At 41.0% G+C, this 26,118-nt stretch overlaps 1 protein-coding gene across 1 annotated transcript; it reads left to right on the top strand.

Moving 5' to 3' along the window:
- Positions 1-14,900: 14,900 nt before the first annotated feature.
- LOC309480070 (uncharacterized protein) lies at positions 14,901-20,149 on the top strand. Its single transcript, XM_082144424.1, has 2 exons — positions 14,901-15,118; positions 16,469-20,149. The coding sequence occupies exons 1-2, from the start codon at positions 15,061-15,063 to the stop codon at positions 17,887-17,889; spliced, it is 1,479 nt and encodes a 492-aa protein (XP_082000550.1). The 5' UTR covers positions 14,901-15,060; the 3' UTR covers positions 17,890-20,149.
- Positions 20,150-26,118: the final 5,969 nt, after the last annotated feature.

The following is a 26,118-nucleotide window of genomic DNA, read 5'->3' as shown; positions in this document are numbered from 1 at the left end:
GGCATGGAGAGCTGAGTCAGTTTGGCTGTGAGAAGATCAGGGATGATGGTATTGAAGGCCGAACTGAAGTCCACAAATAAGATCCGTGCATAAGTCCCAGGTCTGTCAAGATGTTGCAGGATATAGTGCAGTCCCATGTTGACTGCATCATCCACAGACCTGTTTGCTCTGTAAGCAAACTGAAAGGGATCCAGAAGGGGTCCAGTGATGTCCTTCAGATAGGCCAACACCAGTCTTTCAAACGACTTCATGACCACAGACGTGAGAGCGACAGGTCTGTAGTCATTAAGTCCAGTGATTTTAGGTTTTTTGGGAACCGGAATGATAGTGGAGCGTTTGAAGCAGCAGGGAACTTCACACTGCTCCAATGATCTGTTGAAGATCTGCGTGAAGACTGGGGCCAGTTGGTCAGCGCAGGCTTTTAGACAAGCAGATGAGATGCCGTCTGGGCCTGAAGCTTTCCTAGTCTTCTGTTTTTTGAAGACTCGGCTCACGTCCCCCACACAGACCTTAAGCTCAGGTTGGATGGCAGAAGGGGGGAGGAGAGGGGTTGCAGGAGGTGATGGTGGATGTGTGAAGTGCACATCAGAGCGGGTGTGAGGTGTGAGTCTGGGCTTCTCAAACCTGCAATAGAATGCATTGAGAGTGTCAGCCAGTTGTTGATTCTCCACAGATCGGGGGGATGGTGATTTGTAGTTGGTGATGTTCCTCAGGCCTCTCCAGACTGATGCCGGGTCGTTGGCTGAAAACTGGGTTTTCAGCTTTTCAGAGTAGCTTCTTTTAGCAACTCTGATCTCCTTTGTCAGTCTGTTTCTGGCCTGGTTATACAAGATTTTATCCCCACTTCTGTAAGCATCCTCTTTGGCATGACGAAGCTGTTTGAGTTTCCCAGTAAACCATGGTTTATCATTAGTGAATGATAAGAATGTCCTGGTAGGAATGCATGTATCCTCACAGAAACTGATATATGATGTTACAGTATCTGTGAGCTCATCCAGATCGGTGGCTGCAGCTTCAAAAACAGTCCAATCAGTGCAATCGAAGCAGGCCTGTAGATCCTGCTCTGCTTCGTTGGTCCATCTTTTTACAGTCCTTATTACAGGTTTAGCTGATTTCAGTTTCTGCCTGTAGGTCGGTATAAGATGAACCAAACAATGATCAGAGAGCCCCAAAGCTGCCCGTGGGACGGAGTGATACGCATTCTTTATCGTGGTGTAACAGTGGTCCAATATATTACTGTCTCTGGTAGGACATGTAACATGCTGTCTGTATTTTGGCAGTTCACGGGAGAGATTTGCTTTGTTAAAATCCCCAAGAATGATTAAAAGAGAGTCTGGGTACCTTTGTTCCATTTCAGCTATATGTTCAGCCAGCTGTTGTATCGCCGCGCTCACACACGCGTCTGGAGGAATGTAAACATTCGCGAGAATGAATGAGGAAAACTCCCGCGGCGAGTAGAAAGGTTTACAGTTTATGAAATGTGCCTCTAAATTAGGAGAGCACATCTTCTTCAGTGTTGTTACATCTGAACACCAACTTTCGTTAATGTAGAAACACAATCCACCACCTCTCGTTTTCCCCGTTAGTTCCGCGATGCGATCCGCTCGGAACAGCTGAAAGCCCGGCAGATGTAGTGCGTTGTCCGGTATGGCTTCACTCAGCCAGGTTTCAGTGAAGCACAGAGCAGCGGAGTTTAAAAAATCCTTGTTAGTGCGGGTGAGGAGAAGAAGTTCGTCCATTTTGTTAGGAAGAGATCGGAGATTCGCAAGATGAATACTAGGGAGTGCAGTGCGGAGGCCGCGCTCGCGGAGTTTAACCAGCGCGCCAGCGCGCTTCCCGCGTTTGCGTCTGACCGCGCGTTTGAACAACACCGCTGCCCCTCCGACGAGAATGTCCAGTAAAACGTCTGAGTAATCAAAATCTGTGAAAAAGTTGTCTGGTGTGTGTTTCCTAATGTCCAGTAGTTCGTCTTTGGTGAAACTGATAGGAAAAGAATGACTAAACGCAGAACAAACCAACAAAAACAACACAATAACTGGAGAGCTCCACACCGAGGCAGCCATCCGCGGCGCCATCTCCGGTTTAAATGCAATGTAAAGTTGTATAGAATCATCTTCTTGACATTTAATGAACCATAAAGTACTATTATTTCATAATTGTATGTAATACAGGAAGCCTAGCATAAGCTATAAAATAATTTTAAAAGCAGTTATAAAATTTCGAATGCTTTGTCATGTCTTATTATTTAATATTTTCTTGAATAAATAATAACACTGTGTCACTCCGACTTTTTTGTAACTACATTTTTTTTTTCCTTCTGTTTTAGGTTGTATTTGGCTGGCATGCATTTCAATGAAAATTCAAACCGTCCAAAGGCTACTACATCATCTGGAAAGCCAATGTACAGACTTTTGTTCCCCAAGGCTAAAAAAGGATTGTACACCACAAAACCAGTGACATCAAACCCAACGTACTGTAAGTTTGAATAGATGTTTTAATTAGTAATTTACAAAAAAATTAAAATACAATACAGACAAAGTGTATAGACCTTAATTTACAGTATTGTCAAAAAAAAAATTCCAGGCTACGTCTACGAACTGATGACACTGCTTTTCGAAAAGGTTCTGCCAGATCCTTTTCCCTACATGGAGGAGCTGCATAAAATTACAGTGCCTGACAGTCTATGCACACAGTATGACAGACCTTCATTTGAGGAGGCCATTGCTAAACATGTGTCGAGGTTTAGTCAAGGGGCAGTTTGAATCCGACATAGCTGCCTTCTGCATCTGGGAATTTTTGCCTTATATACAGGACAACGCATGACGGTATTACAACTCTGATCTGTCTGCCTAGATAGCCCCAGCGCCAACTGACAAAGCTTCTGTAAGCCAAATGCCTGTAGCGCCTGATGGAAACAGACAAAAGACATTTCAAATTATACATTTGAAAGGTGTTTTGGAAAGTGTTTTGTGTCTGTATATATATATATAATATATATATATATGCCAAAACTATTGTTATTTGAATATACATTTTGTTAAAATAAAAATTTGTAATCCATATTAACATAAAACAATTGTGTATGTCAGTTTTCTTACTGGTGTAACCCTCTGAGTCTTAACGGACCGTAGTCTGCCCTGTAAATGTTATTTGCATTCTGTAAAGAATACAAATTTAGGCAAACAGGTTCAAGTCCCGGGTGATGAATCATACAGGTAGGTGGTACTGGTGCCTGGTTAATTCTTCTGACAACCTATTGACAAGGCTATTGAGTTTACAATTGTAGTACAACATGTATGACAAGTAATACTCAAACATGCAGATAAACATAACTATTATTATTTGTCTTTTATTATGTGCACATACTTCAGGAGTCTCCATGCAGCATTTATGTTCTTGCTCAGTGGGCATTGCACCACAATTGCCACAAGTGCACCTGTGAATGTTTAAAGCAAACATAAATGTATTTGATATGACACCTTTTTTTCAGCACAAGACTGAATAGTCATTTTAAGGGTATTTACGATATTACTTTTTATCTCTGGTTAATATAAACACATTTGTATAATAGAATCTTGAAAATATGTTGCCTTTCTAGTAGGCCTACATGTGATAGAAAATTAAAAATGTTGACTTATCAATGCTGCATCTTCAAATGTGACCCTGGATCACAAAACCAGTCTTATGTTGCACGGGTATATTTGTGGCAATAGCCAACAAAACATTGTAGCCTATGGGTCAAAATTATAGATTTTTCTTTTATGCCAAAAATCATTAGGATAGTAAGTAAAAATCATGTTCCATGAAGATATTTTGTAAATTTACCACCTTAAATATATAAAACATTTATTTTTGTGAATGGATACAGTACAATCGCCAATAGAAATGAACAACTTTAAAGGCGATTTTCTCAATATTTCGATTTTTCTCTACCCTCAGATTCCAGATTTTCAAATAGTTGTATCTCAGCCAAATATTATCCTATTCTAACAAACCAAACATCAATGGAAAGATTATGTATTCAGCTTCCAGATTATGTATAAATCTCAATAAAAAAAATAAAAAAAACCATAAGATTGGTTTTGTGGTCCACGATCACAAATGTGGCAAATATGAAATATATAATTTCATCGAAATTAGATATATAATGTTAAACTGTTAGCAAAGTAAGCTATATAGGATAATTATGCAACAATAATCCGTTTTCAAGTGTCTTGGGTCACAATTTTATTAATTCAAAACAGTTTCACTTTCCATGTGGACACGGGCTGATCCAGTCTTCGTTGTTGTGGTGATGGTTCATTTTCCTCTGATTCCTCGTCTGATTCCGGCTCAAACATATAAGGTTTTATCATTGCAAAAGCCATCGCTTCTCGAGCATCAGCCTCTACTAAACAGTTACGCTAAATCCGCAAATGTTCTGGCTGGGGGCGTTGATAATTGATACTTGGGCACTGACGTGTGCCAATCATAAGAGTGGGCGTTAACACTGAACTCTTAAAGGGGAAACACACCCAAAACAGACTGTTTGAATCAGAGGTTGAGAAACAGGTTGGGAAAAGGTCATAAATCAATACATTTTAAAAGTTTTTTGTTATAAAAACTATAGTAATACTATAAATGCACCTAGGGGACCATAATAATAAAATAAAAAATCACATGTCACGACCCCTTTAACAAATATAGGTTCAAAACAAAAAACAAAGAGGGGAAAAAAATATTAGAAGCAATAAACAAAGAGTGCTTTCAGGATTTAAGAGTAGGCTATTTCAATGTTTTCATCTCTTTTGCAATTATAAGATGTGGTTTGTCCTGTCTGTTTAATAACTTAAGATATAACTGTGTCTCATTAATTTTGCGTCATAAAAGCATTTTGAGATGAAAGTACATTTAACCACGTAGACGGAGTCAATCACAGCCGCATGCTCAAACGCTCTTCGCAAAGCGCGCGCGAGTATTTGAAATTGAAAGCAGCTTCTGTCGGTGATTTTCATATTTTTAATATATAAGTCAACTGCATTCCAAGACATATGATGCCTTCTTAGAGCATTTGTAAGTAAAATACCGGCGGGCGAGACCGCGCACTACAAAAGTAACATCACGTATCTGTGTTTAAAACTAAGCTCAGACATAAATCTGAAATGATCTTAATCAATACAGAATCGTTGGAGAGAATCTATAACACAATATCACATAAATTAAACATAAACTGTTATTTCCTGTAGCCAGGCCTATATGCGTAGCGTGCCAAGTTGATGCTTCATCTGTAATACAGACTGGTTTACTCTCGCGTGCCACGTGACCAGACTGTAATCGCAGCTTTGTGGTTAAAAACTCGCATTTCGTCATATCGTGATATTATCGCAAATGCAATTAATCGTTCAGCCTTAGCAAATACACAAAACGCTTCCTCACCAAATGAATGAGAGGGTTTTTAATCTAAATAAAGGGCTAGTAGGATTGTAAAATGTTTCGATGAGGTTGATCATTTAATTAAATTAATTATTTAATAATCAAATATAATGACTAATGAAAAGTGTCACCAACGCCTCAGATGCGTGCTTGTCAGAATATGTGACTGTTGTGGACGTCCTCTTCCTGGAACAACATGCTGAAAATGGCAACTAAACCCAAAGAATTCACAACGATTTAATAAATAGTGTTCTCATGTAATGTAATATGACGGTCCTAATCATAGTTATTATTAACCATGCATTGCTGTTTGAGCTACACGCTGAAAGGTAAACTGGAGCATTTTGCTAGCGCGTTATTTAACTTAAAGAAACGCATCCTATATGAGATTAATCAGATATACCAAATAAACATAATATTGCAAATTATATCTGCACAAAATTAAGCGAATGCACAAGTGAACTTAAAGGTAGGGTAGGTAATCCTGTTCAGAAACACTTTTTTTTATACTGGGTGAAATGGTCCTTCCATCCTGAGAGTAGTCAATACATTATGTGTTTAGAAAAAGGAATGAAAAAAATCAGACCTCTGTAGCAGCTGCAGGACAGTAAAAACTCTGACCAATCACTGCCATTCGGTGCGAATGTAAAGAACCAATCAGATGCCTTCATGTCTCGTGCCCGAGCCCCACTGCGCGCTCTGCCCTGCGTGCACTCATCACATGTCACCGTTCCCGGAAATATTCAGCTCAAAGCACCTGCATATGCAGTCAGCGAAGGCAAACAAGGCAAAAACTACTTCCTCGGACCCTGCCCGCGCTCTTGAACGACCTCCTCTGCTTCGCCCTCAACCCCGGACCTGTCCTCGAACCGACGATGCGGTACTTGTCTCCGGACTCGGAGTGTACGTTAGTCTTCATTAGAGTCAACAATGTTTTCATCATGGAAACTCTTACATGCAAAACACCGTATATGTTATGAATCTTACACGAAATTCATCTTCATCACAGTGTAACTGATTGTAATGGAAAAACGTGTATCAATGCAACCTGTTTTTAGTTTTGCCTTATAAATATAGCTCGTTACCGAATGAAACTTTACCATTATCGATATGCTAGCTTGATAGTGAGTACTAAAATAAATCTTATTTGTTTATATTCATAGTGATAAAGTTAGGTATTTTATTACATGTGATTCTGACATGATGTCACTGTATGTACTGCGCTCCTTCCTCTCCACTCGTCTCAGGTAATAAATGAGTCTTCCAGCTGAGCCTGAGCGTTTGGCGTCGCGCGTTCATGTGTTTTGGGGGCGTGGCTTTGGAAGGAGCTCAGAAGGGAGGGGGTGGGAGTGAATGGAAATAATGAGCTGTGTTTATTGCAGATTAAAAGGTCTACAGTCACTCGATTTTTATATTTTCTTTTTCAGAGTACTTACATTTTAATTATGTATTGGTATATAAAGACAGTTTAAACAAATTTGGAATGTTTTTTTTTTTTGAAAAATCCTACCTACCCTACCTTTAAGTGAATAATATGACAGTCCAATAGTCATTATTAGTCGTGCATTGCCGTTTGAGCTGCGCACGCTGAAACTAAAAAGGATCACCGTACACTTTACTACATTAATTCTTAACCAAATGCATCCTTTATGAGATAAATCAGATATAGATAGGCCTACACAAAATAAACACAATATTACAACTCAAATTTGCACAGAACAAAAGGCTGCGAATGCACACGTAAACTTATAGTCATGATAAAGGTGTAAAATGGTCCCAAAAATAACTCCGGCACGCTCGCTACGTTTCGTGGTCGAGCAGCACGCAGACGCACACTTATGAACCTGCTTAATCAATGACTGATAAGTTTTAATCGATTAAATGTATTATCGTCAATTAATCGTTAACATCCCTAGTGTCATTAGTGATTGTTTTTGTATTATTGATGTTTTATCCATGTCATAGTGTGAGAAATGACAGTATTGTCTTTCAATGGAGCAGTTTAATAGGCTTTTGTCATCTATCTGACTCAAATAATGTTTCTAACAGCAAACACTCAGAATAAAGTGAGTTGATCTGCTGGTGATTCTGAATGACTTGTTGAATGAGTGTTGATTTGGGCTGTGGCGATATGCGACATGAAACCGAAATCGCAACACTAAGATCCACAAACCTGTGTCGCGGTGTGAGAAGGCAAAATCGCTACTCTCCCCTTCCAACACTCAGAGTTATTCTTCCCGTCTAGATCCAGTGCTATCTAGGGCTGTAAAGTGGCAGTTTTTTACCACCACGGTGGAAATTGACCAATACCGGCGGCGGTTAGGGGGTGTTTTTGAAAAAAAAAATTATAATAATAAACGAGGCTCAAACGTCCATTTCGTTATTGACTTGCTTTTTTTAAAGCAATTTTGTCAAAGAAACAACACACTAAAGCCCGTAAAGCATTGAAATACATATTAGGGAGGGGAATTTTAAGCAAAAATAATATTTGAAGATCGCTGGGTATTACTACAAAACTTTAACATACATTTCATATTTATTTTTAAATAACATAATGTTATTTTTTTTTTATTTCATCCATGTTTATTATATGAAAACGGAAACCGTTTAAGATGAGTAAGATAGGATCATAAGATGCCCAATATATTGGGAGACATATGGAGTGGGTCAGACATGATTTTGACCACTTAAGTTTTGATTTGTAGAAAGCATTTCGTTAAAGTGAATTTAGTTTTTTTATAAATTGTATCTTAATTTAATAAATGTTTCATCAACCAATTGCCTGGGTTTAATAAATAAGAAGCAAATATAGCAGACAATATAATCAGGACACGGAGGCGCCGGTGCGTGAACTGGAGCTCGCCTCGTAAATGAACAGAAACTCAGCGTATAGGCCAGTGGTTCTCAACTCCAGTCCTCGGGACCCGCTGCTCTGCACATTTTGTATGTCTCCCTTATTTAACACACCTGAATCAGATCATCAGCTCGTTAAGAGAGACTCCATGAACTGAACTGAGTGTGTCAGATAAGAGAGACATACAAAATGTGCAGAGCAACGGGTCCCGAGGACTGGAGTTGAGAACCACTGGTATAGGCTATACTTGCCTCACAGACCTGAGAAATGTATATAGAAAGCTTTTAAACAGCTTTTTAAACTTTTAAACAAAACAGTTCAAAACGAAAAGAACTGGGCTACTCTCTGCTTATGTAGGCTAATTCGTATGAAGTGTGCATTTCTCTATAGGTGCGTGCACTAAGTACTGCGAGGATGGCGAGTCAGCATCACCAACTTTGTTTGCAGCCGACACTGACAGAAATCACTAGTTTATTAATAAAAATTAAAATGTCTCATGCATAATCATTACTTTTGCCGGTTATTTGTGGCAAGCGTTATGCCTGCGCTTGAGATGTGGAATCAGACTGGCACCCTCTGCATTACAATCTTCTGTTACATACGAGAAACATCAGACAAAACGAAAGTGAAACGAAACTGCACTAATCTTTTTTTTTTTTTTGCTATTCGTTTGAGTTGAGCTCAAAACAGGTTTATTCGTGGGCCGCTCTCAATCACACGACACTGTTATTACACAGCGCTGGGAGATCCAGTGAGAAAGCGTTTGAATTCACCGCAGAATTAATAACATCGCAGCGAGATCTAATTGGAAGCATTCAAATTCGGCCACACGTCAGATCAAACAGTGCTGAGGTGGAAACCAGGACAACCTTAAAAGCTTCCACCCAACTCTGAAAAAGAAAAAGAAACTCTATCGCTATATTTATTACCAAATCACTTCCATTTGTTTAATTAATAAAATATATTGGAAGTAAATTCATTATGGATCATTATACTTTGCTTTAAAAGTACCAAGTAGTCACACAGTGGAAAAAAAAGATGCATCGATAACCGTTTTATCATCGCATTGTAGCCCTCTGAATCGTAATCGAATTGTGAGGTGCCTAGAGATTCCCACCCCAATGCTCGAATCATCTCCACATTGTAGTTTGGTTCTGTTTGTTTTTCAACAGTATTTTGTTACAAAGAAAATGTCTCAGGTTACGACTGTAACCCTAGTTCCCTAAGAAGGGAACGAGACGCTGCGTTGATGCTTTGGGAACGCCCCTGCGTAATTACGTCTGAAGCACGTATGTCAACTAGTTAATTGGAAAGAACGAACTTCACGGGCGGGTGACATCATGAACAGGAAAGGATAAAAGCACATCCTGTGCAACCGGCGCTAGTTTCGAGAGCCGAAGCAAAGTCGATCACAGGGATGCAGGAAGTAGGGCAGGGCGACGCAGCGTCTCGTTCCCTTCTCAGGGAAATAGGGTTACAGTTGTAACCTGAGATGTTCCCTTTCGAGGGAACTCGCGCTGCGTCAATGACGCTTTGGGAACAAGAATACCCAATACGCCATATTTACAATTGCCTGTATGTAAAACTGTTGGCAATCTATGTAAGAAGCACCAGAGACCCTGGGGCAGCGTCCAGGTCAAGGCTATAAAATCTCACAAATGTGAGCGGCGAGAACCAACCCACCGCATCACAAACCTCTTGAAGGGAAACCCCTGATAACAAGGCTTTAGAAGCCGCCATACTCCTATTAGAATGAGCTCTGACCACCAAAGGGCACGGCTGGCCAGAGGACTCATAGGCAAGAGAGATAGCCTCAACTATCCACTTGCTGATTGTCTGCTTGGAGGCTGGAAGACCCTTCTTAGGTGATCCAAAGCAGACAAACAACTGATCTGATTTTCTCCATGGGCCAGCCCTGTGGACATAAGTATCCAGTGCTCACACTGGACACAAGAGATTCAGTTTTTCCTGGTCCGAAGAAGCAAACTGAGGAGGACAGAAAGCCTGCAGCACAATAGGCCTCGGAATATTGGTCAGCACCTTAGGGACGTATCCCTGCTTAGGGTATAAGAATGCCTTGACAATCCTGGGTGCAAACTCAAGGCAGGTGGGAGAAACCGAAAGGGCCTGAAGGTCTGAAGGTCTCCGACTCTTTTGAGGGACGAAATAGCAAGAAGAAAGATGGTCTTGAAAGTCAGAAATTTTTCTGACAGGTCCCCTGACAGGCCTTCCAAAACTATTGCCAGGTCCCAAGCCAGCACCCTAGTGCGAGTTGCTGGCCTCAACCTCAAGGTGCCACGAAGGAAACGTATGACCAGGGGGTCTTGACCCAAAAATGTACCACCCTCCGGGGCGTGGAAAGCCGCAATGGCCGCCACGTAGACCTTTAAGGTGGAAGGACTAGTGTTGTCAAAAGACCCGGTACTTCGGTACCAAGTCGGTACTAATTTTTTTTAAACGTCACGGTACCAGGTTTTCTCAAACCCGGTACTTGATGCGCGTGCGTGCAGTTGCGTCCTCTTCATAAAAGCGCTGATGGCGATCGGCGGTGCTGCTGCTGATGTGGTGCTGATGTTTTTGCGCGTGCAGATACGTTATTTCAAATGGCGCGCGGCAAGCGCGCTCATAATAGAAGCGGCGCGCTCGCTTTTCCACGTGCGTTCACGGATGTATAGCAACGACAGACGCCACGGGAGTACAAACGCTTGTGCGAACTGCGCTCTCCATGACGACGAGGAAGTGTGACATAGGCCTATTAATTGATTTCTAGCCCTTGCATTAGCTTTACTACTACATATATTTATGGAGATGAGAAATAAAAAGCCGTCATTAATATCAGTCCGTCAGAAAAGCAGCTCTAGTCTTATTCTTGGCTGGATAACTCTTAGCAGGTTTAAAAAGCCCTTTTAAAAGTTAAATATGAATACAGTTTTAGATTAAATAAAAGTCAAGTCAAGTCAAATAAAACATATTTTATCTCCTGTATAGTTTGGTAATGCTACAATAAGATACCATTCATTAACATCACTTAATGCGTTATCTAACATAACACATTGAGTGAACAATATATTTTTACAACATTAATTAATGTTTGTGAATGTTATTTAATACAAAACACTTGATTGGTCATGTTTGTTCACTTCATTCATTGTGCATTAAATAATGTTAACAGAAATAATGTTAACTTTTGATTTTAAAAATGTATTTTTAAATTAACCCCTAAAGGAGAATAATTGTGACAGTATATAACTATTGTTTTTTTTGTTAGGTCATTTTATCTAATGTTATCTAACAAATGGAATCTTATTGTAAAGTGTTTTTAATACTACAGTTTCCATCTTTGTGATATACACTTTAATATAATTATGTAAATTTAATCTAAATTAAGCTTTGGTACCGAAATTGGTACCGAGAACCGTGGATTTTCACTGGTATCGGTACCGAATACTGAAATTTTGGTACCGTGACAACACTAGGAAGGACATAAACCTGATGCAAAGCGATCTTGCAGAAACTCAAGTACTGTGTTTACAGAACAGTAAACTGGATCCCGCTGATGCTGGTGGCACCAGGAAGTAAAAACTCTCCACTTTAGTGCATATAATTTCCTCGTAGCTGGAGCTCTGGAGCTTAGGATGGTCTCAACAACCTCAGTTGAGAGACCAATCGCTATGAGTTATGCCCCCTCAGGTGAGTGAGGGAAAACCATAGTTGACAGAGCGTTGTGTATTGAGACGGAAACAAATCCACTTCTGCATGGTCGTAAAATTCCCGTATTTGCTCCACCACCTTGGGGTGGAGTCTCCAGTCCCCTGGCCTCAGCCCCTGCCTCGACAGGGTGTCTGCTCCTATATTTTGCCCCCGATACACTGCCCTTAGAGAGAGTATTTTCCCTAAGGACCTCAGGAGGATCTGGTGCACCAGTTTGCAGAGTGGACGCAAATGCAGACCGCCACCCCTGACGATTTATGTAAGAGACCACCAATGTGTTGTCTGTACGGACAAGCACATGATGGCCTCTCAGGTCTGGGAGGAAATGTCTCAAAGACTGTCATTGAAGACTGCCATCATGTGCCACGTGATCTTGATCGTACGAAGTGGGTTTCCCCTCAGGGAGAACCCTCTGGTCCTGAGCCACCACTGCAAGGGTGTCATGTACAGTAGGCCCAACAGTCTCTCAAACTGTTTCACAGTGCGTGACTGGCCTAGCTTCAACTCTTTTGTGGCTGTGAGGATAGTAGCAACACGAACAGGCAATAGTGTGGCTCGCATCATGACTGAATCCCATACCACACCAAGGAAAATGGTTCTCTGTAGTGGAGAAAGCACACTCTTCTGAACGAAAGCACCCGGTATTGGTATTCTTTCCCCCCGAAAGAAAACCTCAGGAACTTCCTGTGTCGAAGGAGGATGGAGACATGGACGTAAGCATCTTTTAGATCTATCTTGACAAACCAGTCCTCAGATCTGATTTGAGTGTGAGCCTCTTGAACTTGAGTTTCTCGACTGCGCGATTCAACAGACGAAGATCTAAAATGGGATGCAACCCCCCCCCCCCCATCATTTTTCGTAACATTGAAGTAGCTGCTGTAAAACCCTGATTCTCTATTGGGCGAGTACATCTGCTCTATTGCTCCATTTGTTAATAGAGACTCTACTTCTTGCTCCATTACCAGAGCCTGCTCGGGATGTACTAACGTGGGTAGCACCCCGTTGTACCAAGGAGGAGGAGAACCAAACTGGATTCTGTAACCATTCCCTATTATCAGCAGGAACCAAGGAGATCTATTCAGCAGATACTTCCATTCTGTCAGAAAATCTACTAAGGGTACCAGTCTCTCGAGACTGGCCTTTGGTGTTACTGTAACAGGCATTTCGGTGAATATGAGTATGCACAGCTGAAGCATACTGGCAGGAAACAACCGAACTGACTGTTTTTGAACCCCCCTCAGAGGGAGCGAGTCTGACGCAGCGTCGAGTTGACCCTGAGCCAAAAGCTGGAGACTGCTGCTCCCCGAGGCATCAAGGGTGTCGGGGTTGGCAGAACAGTCCCCTGAGGTCCCCGAAATAGAACGGGCACCATATACTGAGGTGAACACCGCTCCACCCCGGTTGGGGCTAAAGCACGTGGCGTCAGGACCGCTTCTGAGCCGAAGCCTTCTTAGCCATAAGAACGGTCCTCAAATCCGGCTTTGGCTTAGAAGACTTCGGCTAAGAGTGTCGGCTCGGCCGCCATGACTCTCTTTTTGTTGTGCACGATATGAGGATCTCGGCTAGGGATGCTTACGCCCAGCATCCCCAGGGGGCTGGACCCGGCGAGGGAGAAATTTCTTGAAAGCCTCTGATTGTTTTTTTTTGGTGTCTTCAAATCTTCAACAACCGTGTTGACTGAGTTGTCAGAGAGACCAGAAGGAGAAATAGGAGCATCTTCCTTTAGGAGGAGAACTAGGAGATTTAACCAGAGGTGTCTCAGTAGCTACAAGAGCTGTCATAGACCACCCATGAGCGATCTCCTTCGTAGCCCTGAGAGACAGATCTGTGGCCCGACGAAGTTCTCGAATTTCGTCGGACCCACTCCCTCACTATTATCCAGATCCCCCAACAGGTCTGCCTGATAAGCCTGAAGCACTGCCATAGTGTGAAGACAGGCTCTGGCTTGACCTGCTGCAGTATAAGCTTTGCCCAGTAAATTAGATGTAGTTTTTAAAGGTTTAGTGGGCAGCACGGGAGCCTTCAGGGACGATGCTTAACCAGGAGACAGATAGCTCACGAGCTTCTGCTCAGCCCGGGGCATCAACCCATAACCATGTTCTCTCAGTCCCCTTATGTCTGAATATGTATGCACCTGGTCTCCAACCCCGCCGAGAGATCCATTTGCGAACCCCAGGTATGCAATCTCCGTGCTGCCTCAGCAGCAGCGGGTCCTGCACCCTGAGGTTTGCGAGCCTGGCCACTTTCATCAAATAATGACAGGCGGGAGCGGAGCATGCGGGGCGGGAGCGGAGCATGCTCACAATACTGACAGTCAGCTCCCTCAAAGGCTGACATAGCATGCTCCACTCCCAAACAGATTACACAAAAATCGTGTGTATCCCCACCCGTAAGGAAACGAGGGCAAGGAGAAGCACATGACTTGAATAACTGTTTTGCCATACTTTAGATAATGATGTGACAGACAAACAATAAATATAATAGACAGTTTTGACACAGAGTGCTTTGCTGAGGCACAAAAGATAGCGCCGGTTGCACCGGATGTGCTTTTTATCCTTTCCTGGTCATGACGTCACCCGTCCGTGACGTTCATTATTTCCATTGGACTAGTTGACATATGTGCTTCAGACGTAATCACGTGGGGGCGTTCCCAAAGCGTCATCGATGCAGCGCGAGTTCCCTCGGAAAAAGGGAACAGAAATGTTAGCCTTTAGCTTTGGCTATTTATGTATTTTAATTCGGTATATTGTTAATAATTTGCATAGGTAATGTTGTTATTTGGTGTTTCGTTTATACAGGTTTTTCAAATGTTATTTAATAAGAATATCTTTTTTTTCCACAAAATATCTTTTTTTTTTCACAAAATATCTTTTTTTTCCACAAAATATCTTTTTTTTTCCACTCCTGCACATCATCGGTGAAGCTCCTCCCACTGCAATCACATCATCAGTGAAGCTCCTCCCACAGTAATTCAGCAATAAATGCTGTAAATTCCTATCAGCTACGAGTGAAGACGAGCATCAGAGCATCAGGAAGAGCTGAAATCTGTAAAGACTGAGTTTATTAAAGAGGACAGTGAGAACATGAGTGATCCAGAACCCTGCAGAATGAAACTCACTGAAGATCCTGAAGAACAAAGAGGTTGGTGTTTATTCTTCATGCATTCATGTTAGAAACATTCAAGCACTTCATCACATTTAGATAAACAGTTAAACTATGAAATGGTACAGAATGTTCTGGGTTTTCTTCAACAAATGGACAGTAAAGGGAGATTTGAGACATTTTTATATTGATTGTCAACATCAGATCAGGCTAAATACTATTTTAATTGTTTTATTTTATATTTATTTTATTTTATATCTGGTTTCCAATTTGCAACAACGCTACCAGAATTGTAGTCATTTTCAACAGTTTACAAAATTAATTTTTTTTTAAGAATAGTCAGTAAACACCAAGTTACTGATAAAGTTGTATTTGTCAAATATCTTACAAGTTATTCATAGTTATAGAGTCTTCTTACAGTAACTTTGATAACAGGGTTGATGAATACAATCAGTGCTACAGTTTGTGTAAAAACTGAGACAATGGATTGAGATTATTTTCTTGTCTTCCCATCATGCAGTAGAAAGAGCCCAGATGATTTCACTTCCTGGGTGTCACAGTTTTAAGAAATGCTCTGTTTTTAAAAGGAGGAAAATCATGTCAGGAGTAACAGGGTTGAGTGAAACATGTAGGACACAGATAAAGATAATAAAAAAATGTTAATTTAAAAATAGTTAAAGCCGCGGCCACTCTACACTTTGAGCATGTGATATTTCTACAGACGATGCACCGGCCGTGAAATGACGTCACATTCTGCGGCAGCTTTTTTACAAACATATATATATATGACGTATAACAAATAATAATCATTCAAAATTTAAACAATAAACAATCCACTCCACTTGAATGCTAAACGCTTCTGTTATTTCTCACAGGGTAATTCACTTGAGCTTGTGTTTCTGGTGTCCCACTTTCACATGCGCATGAATGGAAGTCTATTAAGGAAAAGTCTAGTGTGAACGGCCATTAATAATTAAAAGGTTTTTAGTAAAATAAATATCAATCTCAAAGTTGGTGTCAAAACATGGCAGTTTTGTATATTTTAATGTTAATATCATGTTAGATAATTGTCATTGATCAAATACATTTAATAGTTCTTGCTAAAGAAACATGGGATTCGTGCCTATAATGTTTTAAAAATTATAATTGGAAGATAAATTGACCTCATTCATGGAAAGTTTCAAGGACATATAATCAATTTAATGATAATTTTATCATAATAATTACATTTATAAAAAGGCATCAAATTATCACAATCATTTATAACAGTTGTCTACTTTCTACTATTACATCAGGGCTCACTTTCATGTCCATTCACTTTATATTTCTCTCTTTGAATTATTTTGATGTACTGAAAATTAAATGTAATATTTGTTTCTTTCATGTCAGACCTGATGGAAGTGAAGGAGGAGAGTGAAGAACTGAGTGAAGTGGAGGAGGAGAGTGAAGAACTGAGTGAAGTGGAGGAGGAGAGTGAAGAACTGAGTGAAGTGAAGGAGGAGAGTGAAGAACTGAGTGAAGTGAAGGAGGAACATCATGTCCAACCTCAAAGTCCCTCAAAGACTAAAAAGACATTTTTAAAGAAAAGAAGAGCCAAGAAATCTTTCACCTGCACTCAGTGTGGAAACAGTTTCTCAAGCAAACAAAGTCTTGAGATTCACATGAGGATCCACACTGGAGAGAAGCCATTCTCATGTGATCAATGTGGAAAGCATTTCACACACATAACAAATCGTAATCGACACATGAGGATCCACACTGGAGAGAAGCCGTTCTCATGTGATCAGTGCGGGAAGAGTTTCAGTCAATCATCATCCCTTATTGTTCACATGAGAATCCACACCGGAGATAAGACGTTCACATGTGATCAATGCAGCAAAACATTTCTCTGTGCATCACACCTGAAGACACACCTGGCAGTTCATACGAAGGAGAAGCCGCATTCATGTTCTGTGTGTGGAAAGAGTTTTTCACTGCTGAAATATTTACATGGACATGAGAAAACTCACACTGGTGTGAGAGAGTACATGTGCTTTGAGTGTGAGAAGACTTTTACTACAGCGTACAATTTAAAACAGCACCAGAGAATTCACACTGGAGAAAAACCTTACAAGTGTTCACACTGTGACAAGAGATTCAGTCACTCAACAAATCTGAAAACACATGAGATGATCCACACTGGAGAGAAGCCGCACACATGTGATCAGTGTGGAAAGAGTTTTGCTTTTAAAAGTGACCTGAAGCTACACATGAGAGTTCACACTGGAGAGAAGCCGCATGTATGCCATCAATGTGGGAACAATTTCGCATACAAACATTCTCTTGATGTTCACATGAAGATCCACACTGGAGAGAAGCCGTTCTCATGTGATAAGTGCGGGAAGAGTTTCAGTCAATCATCACACCTTAAAGAACACATGATGATCCACACCGGAGAGAAGCCGTTCACATGTAATCAATGTGGCAAAACATTTCTTTGTGCATCAAATCTGAAGAAACACCTGGCAGTTCATACGAAGGAGAAGCCACATTCATGTTCTGTGTGTGGAAAGAGTTTTTCACTGCTGCACAATTTACATAGACATGAGAAAACTCACACTGGTGTGAGAGAGTACATGTGCTTTGAGTGCGAGAAGACTTTTACTACAGCGGACTGTTTAAAACGGCACCAGAGAATTCACACTGGAGAAAAACCTTACAAGTGTTCACACTGTGACAAGAGATTCAGTCTGTCAGCACATCTGAAAAGACATGAGAGGATCCACACTGGAGAAAAACCTTACAAGTCATCCTTTACCAACTCTGTGTGAAAACAGCTTATTTGAACCGCATTCAGTCACCATTAAAATCCATTTTGAAGTTGTTTATAAATTTGCCCCCCTTTTGCAGGATGTGTTATTGAACCCATCGACAATACTATACGGCAAATGTAGAAATAACTAAAACATCTAGGTGAACATCTGGGGCCTGTTTCAGAAAGGAGGTTAAGTGAAAACTCTGAGTATGTTGACCCTGAAATGAGGGAAACTCTGAGTTTTCTGTTTCAGAATGGGAGGTATGTCAAACCTGAGAAAGCAGAGTAAGTCAAGCCCGTTTCTGAAAGAGAGGTAACACATACTCAGAGTCAGTTACCATGGTAACTTACTCTGTGAACCTAACCTGGTCAGGAGCAGGTTTTATTCGGTAAACCCAGAGTTTCTTTCGGTCTCCTCCCCTTTTTTAAAGAGGAAGCGGTGTTAGAACACCTCATTCATTCTTTCAGTACATTTTTATTAATAAAATTAATCTTTTATTAATAAATGAAATATTGCTATTTTTACTGCTGTTTTTTTCTATTTTTTTTTTTTAATAAGATGAAGTCTATATAACTCCTTAACTGGCAACTGAAAATACAGTAGTAGATTAGAGTTGCATAATGTAGTTCTAACATTAGGAGGGGGAGGGGGTTATACTTAGATTTAAACTTAGATAGGCTACTCCACATAAAAATGTGAAGAAATCTGAATGTGTAGATTGTTTGATGTGTAGACACATAATATTAACATTATTTCTGTAGAGGCCTACAGATAGGCCTCTCTGTGGCAGCAGAAACTCTTTATCCTCATTGTCATGTGAAGATGAGCATTTGGTTGAGTGCACTTTATAACACTATTTGTCATAATGGTGTATTGAGTAGGCGACTTACAACTGCCTGGGGTTCTGTTGGGACAGGAGGCTCCAAAAGACAGATATTACCATCAGAATCTGTTGGGACCAACAAAAAACCCAACCCAAAGTAAAATAAATTAAAATATCAAAAATAGCCTATATAAAAAAAGAACACCTATGTAAACCTCTTACATTTTATGAGGCCCTTGGATCTTCGGGAGTGACTGGCTCTGAAGTCCCTCCAGGAATTCCCTCAGCCGGAAATGCTGCTGCACTAGATGCTATTTAGTTAGTTATGTCAAATGTAAAGTCAGGTAACCTACACCCATGAAATGCTCAAGCCTTACTTGATTGAATTATGTTTTTATATTTAATTTTCAGCTGCTGCCATGTTCTTTTAATGCCAGCAGGATTGCCCCTACATGAAAATTAAAATTAGGTTGAATAACAATGTTCTTCCAGTTTCACCTCTGATATTATAACAGTTGGGTAAGTTACTTGTATTGCTAACTACAAATGACATCTTCAACAGTGTAATTAGATTAATGTAATAATGGCTATCTTTAGAAAGCATTGGTCTACTTATTACTATTTACTAAATCCCATGTCAACCTCGACCACTTGAACAATACAAGGAGAGACAAGAAACTGCACTTTTAATGCTTTCAAATAAACAATATACAATTGCATGAATTATTCTTGAATTGACGTGAAGTGTGTAGAGGGAGAAGGTTACATTAAAAATATACCTTCTAAAAATGTATGTTAAATATAGGCTACAGAATTGTTCTATAGTCTAATGCAATTACATCAGATTTTACTTTAAATTACAGAAGAATTCAGAGTAATCCCTTTAATTAAATTACAGTATTAATGTTCTAATACTGTAAAATTACAGTAATAATGTTCGTACTGGTGAGAAATATGAAGACCTCTTTTTGTCTGGCGCTGTTGCCATGGTGACTCATAATATCTGCGCTCCATTGATAATGGCTTTTTATAGTTGTGGTGCACGCGCTTAACTCAGAATAGGTTAACTCAGAGTTGATTGAACTAACTCATTTCAGCTGTTCTGTAACTTCAGAGTTTCCCATCTCAGGGTAAGTCAACTCAGAGTTCAGGTTTTAACTCAGAGTTGGTTGAACCTCCTTTCTGAAACAGGCCCCAGATTATGTGATAATGTTTGATACCAGCCAATCAGAAAGATTATAGAGATGCACTGATTACAATTTTCTAGGCCGATTCCGAGTTTTCATTGAGTTTGACCTGCCGATACAGATTTTAGCCGATTCCGATTTCATCTTTTTAACCACTTTACAGCACACACAAATATTTATTTTCTATATACAGTGGGGAGAACAAGTATTTGATACACTGCCAATTTTGCAGGTTACAAAGCATGTAGAAGTCTGTAATTTTTATCATAGGTATACTCTTCAATTGTGAGTGACGGAATCTAAAACAAAAATCCAGAAAAACACATTGTATGATTTTTAAGTAATTAATTTGCATTTTATTGCATGACATAAGTATTTGATACATCAGAAAAGCAGAACTTAATATTTGGTACAGAAACCTTTGTTTGCAATTACAGAGATCATACGTTTCCTGTAGTTCTTGACCAGATTTGCACACACTGCAGAAGGGATTTTTGCCCACTCCTCCATACAGACTGAAGAAACTAGGGTAATGGGAATGGTTCAGGTGGAGTGAGGGTTTGGTGAGCAAACAGAGTCTCGGTCAGAAGACGTCAGAGGATATGGAGTGATGAATGACAAAAGGAGAAGGCAAGGTTTGTTGCAACAACAATGGTTTTATTTTATTTTATCATGAAGTTTGACCTTGGTTCAATGCATTGTCTGTGTTCTACAGAAAGGAATAACAAAAAAATAATGACAATGGTCAACTAACACAAGTTGAACAATTCTACAAATCAACAAAGGAAATATAAATTTACTAATCACTTATACTAATAATACACTTATAATCACTTAAACTGAACAGGCTTTAAAACAGTTCAGACAAACAATCTTCCCACATGGCTCATGGCACATGTCTGGCAAACAAAGAAATCAGTTAACAGAGTGACAGTAGTGATGTTACATATGACACTGAAGCTTCGATGCGCGTATCACACAAGCGAAACAATTTCTAGTGAAGCCCCGTATCGGGGTGTGTATTGGTTTACTAGAGTCACGTGATCGATGACAAACAAAGCCTCACTGTCTCTCCAGTCACGTGCGCGTTTCGCTTTGGGGTGTCAGAAGGCTCGAACTCCAGATCGTATTTAACCCTTTGGGGTCTGAGGTGTTTTCTGGGCCCTGGAGGTGTTCTGACATGCTTTGACATTTGTGCTTATTTCTGTTACTTGTGACATTTTCATGGCTTAAGTCTGATTACACTGTATTCAGCACAAACTCTGCTACAATAATATATCAGCAGCATGTGTGTAAAAGTTTGTAGTTTTGAGATAATGACGTTTATGCGTGGTTTGTGAAAATACAAAAAAAAATTGTCACTGAAATAAGGTCATGAAACCCATACTGATTATTTCTTCACAAGACTTTTGAAAATTGTATCACGTAGCCTAGAATGTTTGCTCTAAAACTATGTGAAAATCATCCTGACTGCTCATTCAGATAAGACAATATATTGATTTAAAAATTTTACGACGTGTTTTGTGTCAAAAAGCTTTATGCGGAGAGGAGTGATCACCTCATTACTATGTATGTTTTCGCACCTTAGAAAGACAAAGACCCTCCCTAATGGCCCTATTAGGAGCTTATCAGGGCCCATCATTCTGAGCAACCTTGCACAAGAATGAGGAGATTTAAAAAAGAATGGCTGTTTGATTGTTAGGGCCTCCAGGACCAAAGAAAGATCCCAAATAGAAACCAAATAAGATCCCAAAAAGGGGGCCGCGGGGTATTCATCCTCCTGGCTCCTCTAAGGAAGCGGATGATGAGCTCGTTCCTTCCTATCGCACGGCTGCACGTCGGCTCAGCGAACGCTGTAATAGCCGCAAAATAAACTTTGAGCGTGGAAGGGGACCTGCCCTTGTCCAACAGCTCTTGAAGGAAGGAAAGCACCCACGAAACCCCACACGTGCGTGGATCCAGGCTCTTTGTAGCGCACCATTTGGAGAACACTGACCATTTAGACGTGTAGAGTCTTCTTGTAATCTAGACTGTGTGATCGTGTTCACGACCCCTTTTGGCAAAGCAACGGGTATCTGTTGATTATCCACGCATGCAGAGACCAGCGCTCTGGATGGTGATGCCAAATTGATCCACCGGCTTGAGAGAGAAGATCTCTCCTCACCGGGATCGGCCATGTGGCTACGTGCAACAGCCTCACCAGCTCTGGGAACCAGGTTTGGTTCTCCCATCACGGGGCTATGAGGAGCACTGAGTGGCGCGTTTCCCTGATCCTCTTGAGGACCATTTTCCCGGGGGAATGTTGTCCCTGGACAGTCTGTCTGGGCCGACTTTCCTATGGCCCGGTATATGCGAGGCTCTCAGCGAGCGCAACGAGTGATGGGCCCACACGAGAAGGCGTTCTGTCAGTTTGCAGAGGTTCCTGGATCTGACACCGCCCTGGTGATTAACGTAGGACACCACGGACATGTTGTCCGTGCGAACCAGTACGTGGTGGCCCCGCAGGTGTGGGAGGAAGTGCTTCAGGGCATTCTCGACCGCTATCATCTCTAGACAGTTTATGTGAAGGCTTTTCTCCCGGTCTGACCAGAGGCCATAAGCCGGTCTGCCCTCGACAAGAGCGCCCCAACCGAGGTTAGAGGCGTCCGTCGAGATCAGCTTTTGGTACGAGACAACTCCCATTGTCACTCCCAACTGGTACCATTCAGCTGCTATCCAGGGCTGCAGAGCTGAAACGCAGTTCTGAGTCACTCTGATTCCTGAGCCGCCGGCAGCCCAGGCTCGGTGAGGCACTCGTTCATAGACAGTACGCAGTAGACCCAGCCCGAGCACTGCTGCAGCTGTCGCCATATAGCCCAGCATTCTCTGAAATCTTTTCAGAGGAACAACGCTGGAAAGACGCCGCCAGGTGCCGAACACAACGCGTGCGCTGTGTCGACAAGTGGGCCGTCATAACCACAGAGTCCAGCTCTATTCCCAGAAAAGAGGTTGACTCTTTTGTGAGCTCTTGGAGCTCCAGTGAGCTCTTGGTCCAGTTGACCGTGAGACCCAGGCTTTCCAGATGGCTGAGAAGCACTGTTCTGTAAGATTTGAGTTCTCTCTCTGACTGTGCCAAAATCAGCCAATCGTCCAAATAGTCCAAGATTTGGTACCCTGACTTCTCAGGGGAGGGAGGGCCGCGTCCATGCACTTTGTGAATGTACGGGGTGCTAAAGACAGGCCGAATGGCAGGACGGTGTATTGAAATACCTGACCGTCGAAGGCGAATCTCGAGAATGGCCTGTGACGGAGTATAATCTGAATCTAAACCAGTCCCTCGGGTGAATTTGCGCGAGGATTTGTCTGGTTGTGAGCATTTTGAATGGCCGTCTCATGAGAGCTTTGTTCAAATATCTCAGATCTAAGATAGGTCTGAGAGCTCCGTCCTTCTTGGGTACGAGGAAGTAACGACTGTAAAAGCCTGACTCGCTCAGAGAAGGATGTACCGGTTCTATCGCCCCCTTGCACAGCAGCTTTGCTATTTCTGCTCGAAGTAGGTGTGCAACTTCCAGATTCACTCTCGTCTCGGTCCGTGCTCGAAAGCGCGGGGGCCGGCGAGCGAACTGTAGTGAATAGCCCTGCTTAACAGTATTCAGCACCCATTCTGACACGCCCGGAATCGCTTCCCATGCTTTTGCATGCATAGTCAAGTCAAGTCAAGTCAAGTCAAGTTTATTTATATAGCGCTTTTCACAACATAGGTTGTATCAAAGCAGCTTCACAGTAATAAATTAAAACAATACATCAATGTTTGTTTCTAGTGGAACGTCCACGTTTGGTAATGCTGATCAATAGTATCGTTGATTGATTAATTAAATTAAATATCCCCAAATATCCCCAACTGAGCAAGCCAAAGGCAACAGTGGCAAGGAACCGAAAAACTCCATCAGGTGACCTAATGGAGAAAAAAAAAAAAACCTTGGGAGAACCCAGGCTCAGTCGGGGGCCAGTTCTCCTCTGGCGTTTATGAACTAGAGGTCAGATTTACCTGTCAGATTAAAAGAATTATATGAATGCTTGGCTGAAGAGATGCGTCTTTAATCTAGTTTTAAACTGGGAGAGCGAGTCTGAGCAACGAACAGTATCAGGAAGGCTATTCCAGAGTTTTGGAGCTAAATGTGAAAATGCTCTCCCTCCTTTGGTGGATCTGGATATCCTAGGTATGACCAAAAGCCTCGAATTTAGTGATCTTAATGAGCGCGATGGATTATAGGGTGATAGAAGATCGGTTAAATAGACTGGAGCTAAGCCGTTTAGGGCTTTATAAGTCAGTAGCAATACCTTGTAATTAATACGGAACTTTATAGGTAACCAATGTAGTGATGATAAAATTGGTGTTATATGATCATATTTTCTTGATCTAGTAAGAACTCTAGCGGCTGCATTTTGGACTAACTGTAGCTTGTTTAATGAGGACGCAGGACAACCGGCCAACAAAGCATTACAGTAATCTAGTCTCGAGGTCATGAATGCATGAACTAACTTTTCTGCATCAGAAACAGATAGCATATTACGTAGCTTAGCAATGTTTCTAAGGTGGAAAAAGGCTGTTCTTGTAACATATGAAATATGATTTTCAAAAGACAGGTTGCAGTCTAATATAACACCCAGGTCTTTTACTGTAGAGGATGAAGTAACAGGACATCCTACTATGTTAAAGTTATATTGTGAGAGGTTTTGTGGGCGGTTTTTTGAACCGATGATTAGTACCTCTGTCTTGTCTGAATTTAATAAAAGAAAATTGCACGTCATCCAATCTTTTAGATCTTTAACACACTCTGTCAATTTGGATAATTTAGCGTTTTCATCTGGCCGTGATGAAATATAGATTTGAGTGTCATCAGCATAACAATGGAAACTAATTCCATGTTTCCTTATAATATTTCCAAGTGGCAGCATATATATTGAGAATAATAGAGGGCCTAACACAGATCCCTGCGGCACTCCATAGTTTACTGGAGTTATGATTGATTTTTCTCCATTTAAATAGACAAAATGGTAGCGGTCAGATAAATACGATCTAAACCAGCTTAATGCTTGTCCTTGAACACCAGTATAATTTTGTAGTCGATCTAAGAGTATTGTATGATCTATAGCAGGGTTCACCAATCTCGGTCCTGGAGGGCCGCTGTCCTGCAGAGTTTAGCTCCAACTCCAATTAAACACACCTGAACCAGCTAATCAAGGTCTCATTAGGCATACTAGAAACTTTCAAACAGGTGTGTTGGAGCTGGTTGGAGCTAAACTCTGCAGGACAGCGGCCCTCCAGGACCGAGATTGGTGAACCCTGATCTATAGTATCAAACGCAGCACTAAGATCAAGTAAAACTAATATTGAGAAACAGCCTTGGTCAGAAGCTAAAAGTAAATCATTTGTGATTTTAACGAGCGCAGTTTCAGTGCTATGGTGTGGCCTAAATCCAGACTGAAACTTTTCATAGATGTCATTTTCTTGCAAGAAAGAGCCTAGTTGAGCGGACACAACTTTTTCTAGTATTTTAGACATAAAAGGTAGATTTGAAATGGGTCTATAATTTGCTAGATTATGTGGATCTAATTGTGGTTTCTTAATGAGAGGTTTTATAACTGCCAGTTTAAATGTTCTTGGAACATAACCTAAAGATAAAGATGAGTTAATAATATTGAGGAGAGGCTCTTCCACTATAGGTAACACTTCTTTCAGTAGTTTAGTTGGTATAGGATCTAATAAACATGTTGTTGTTTTAGATGAAGTGATAAGTTTATTTAACTCTTTTTGTTCTATAGTTGTAAAGCACTGTAATTGTTCTTGCGGGGTGATAATTGAGGCTAAATTATAAGGCGCGATTGAAGATTGTACATTTACAATTGTGGTTCTGATGCTTTCTATTTTCTCAGTGAAGAACTTCATAAAATCATTACTACTAAACTGTAACGGGACATTTTGTTCGGGTGACGTCTGTTTATTTGTTAGTCTAGCCACGGTGTTAAATAAAAACCTTGGATTATTTTGGTTATTTTCTATTAGTTTGCGGAGATGCTCAGCCCTGGCCGCTTTTAGGGCCTTTTTATAACGTGACATACTGTCTTTCCACGCGATTCTAAAGACCTCTAAATTAGTTTGTTTCCATTTACGCTCTAAATTACGGGTTTCTCTCTTTAGAACATGCGTAGTATTGTTGTACCACGGTGCTTTAATTTTCTCTCTGACCTTTT

This window comes from Leuciscus leuciscus (genome assembly GCF_965113295.1).
Source record: "Leuciscus leuciscus genome assembly, chromosome: 1".
NCBI classification, from domain to species: domain Eukaryota; kingdom Metazoa; phylum Chordata; class Actinopteri; order Cypriniformes; family Leuciscidae; genus Leuciscus; species Leuciscus leuciscus.
The sequence above is the reverse complement of the archived record's forward strand: the minus strand, read 5'-3'. Positions and strand labels throughout refer to the sequence as shown.

Excerpts from the sequence above, each read along its gene's own strand:
- LOC309480070 (XM_082144424.1), top strand. The coding sequence starts at position 15,061 with ATGAGTGATCCAGAACCCTGCAGAATGAAACTCACTGAAGATCCTGAA. Across the intron at positions 15,119-16,468 it reads AGATCCTGAAGAACAAAGAG|ACCTGATGGAAGTGAAGGAG; the intron begins GTTGGTGTTTAT and ends CTTTCATGTCAG.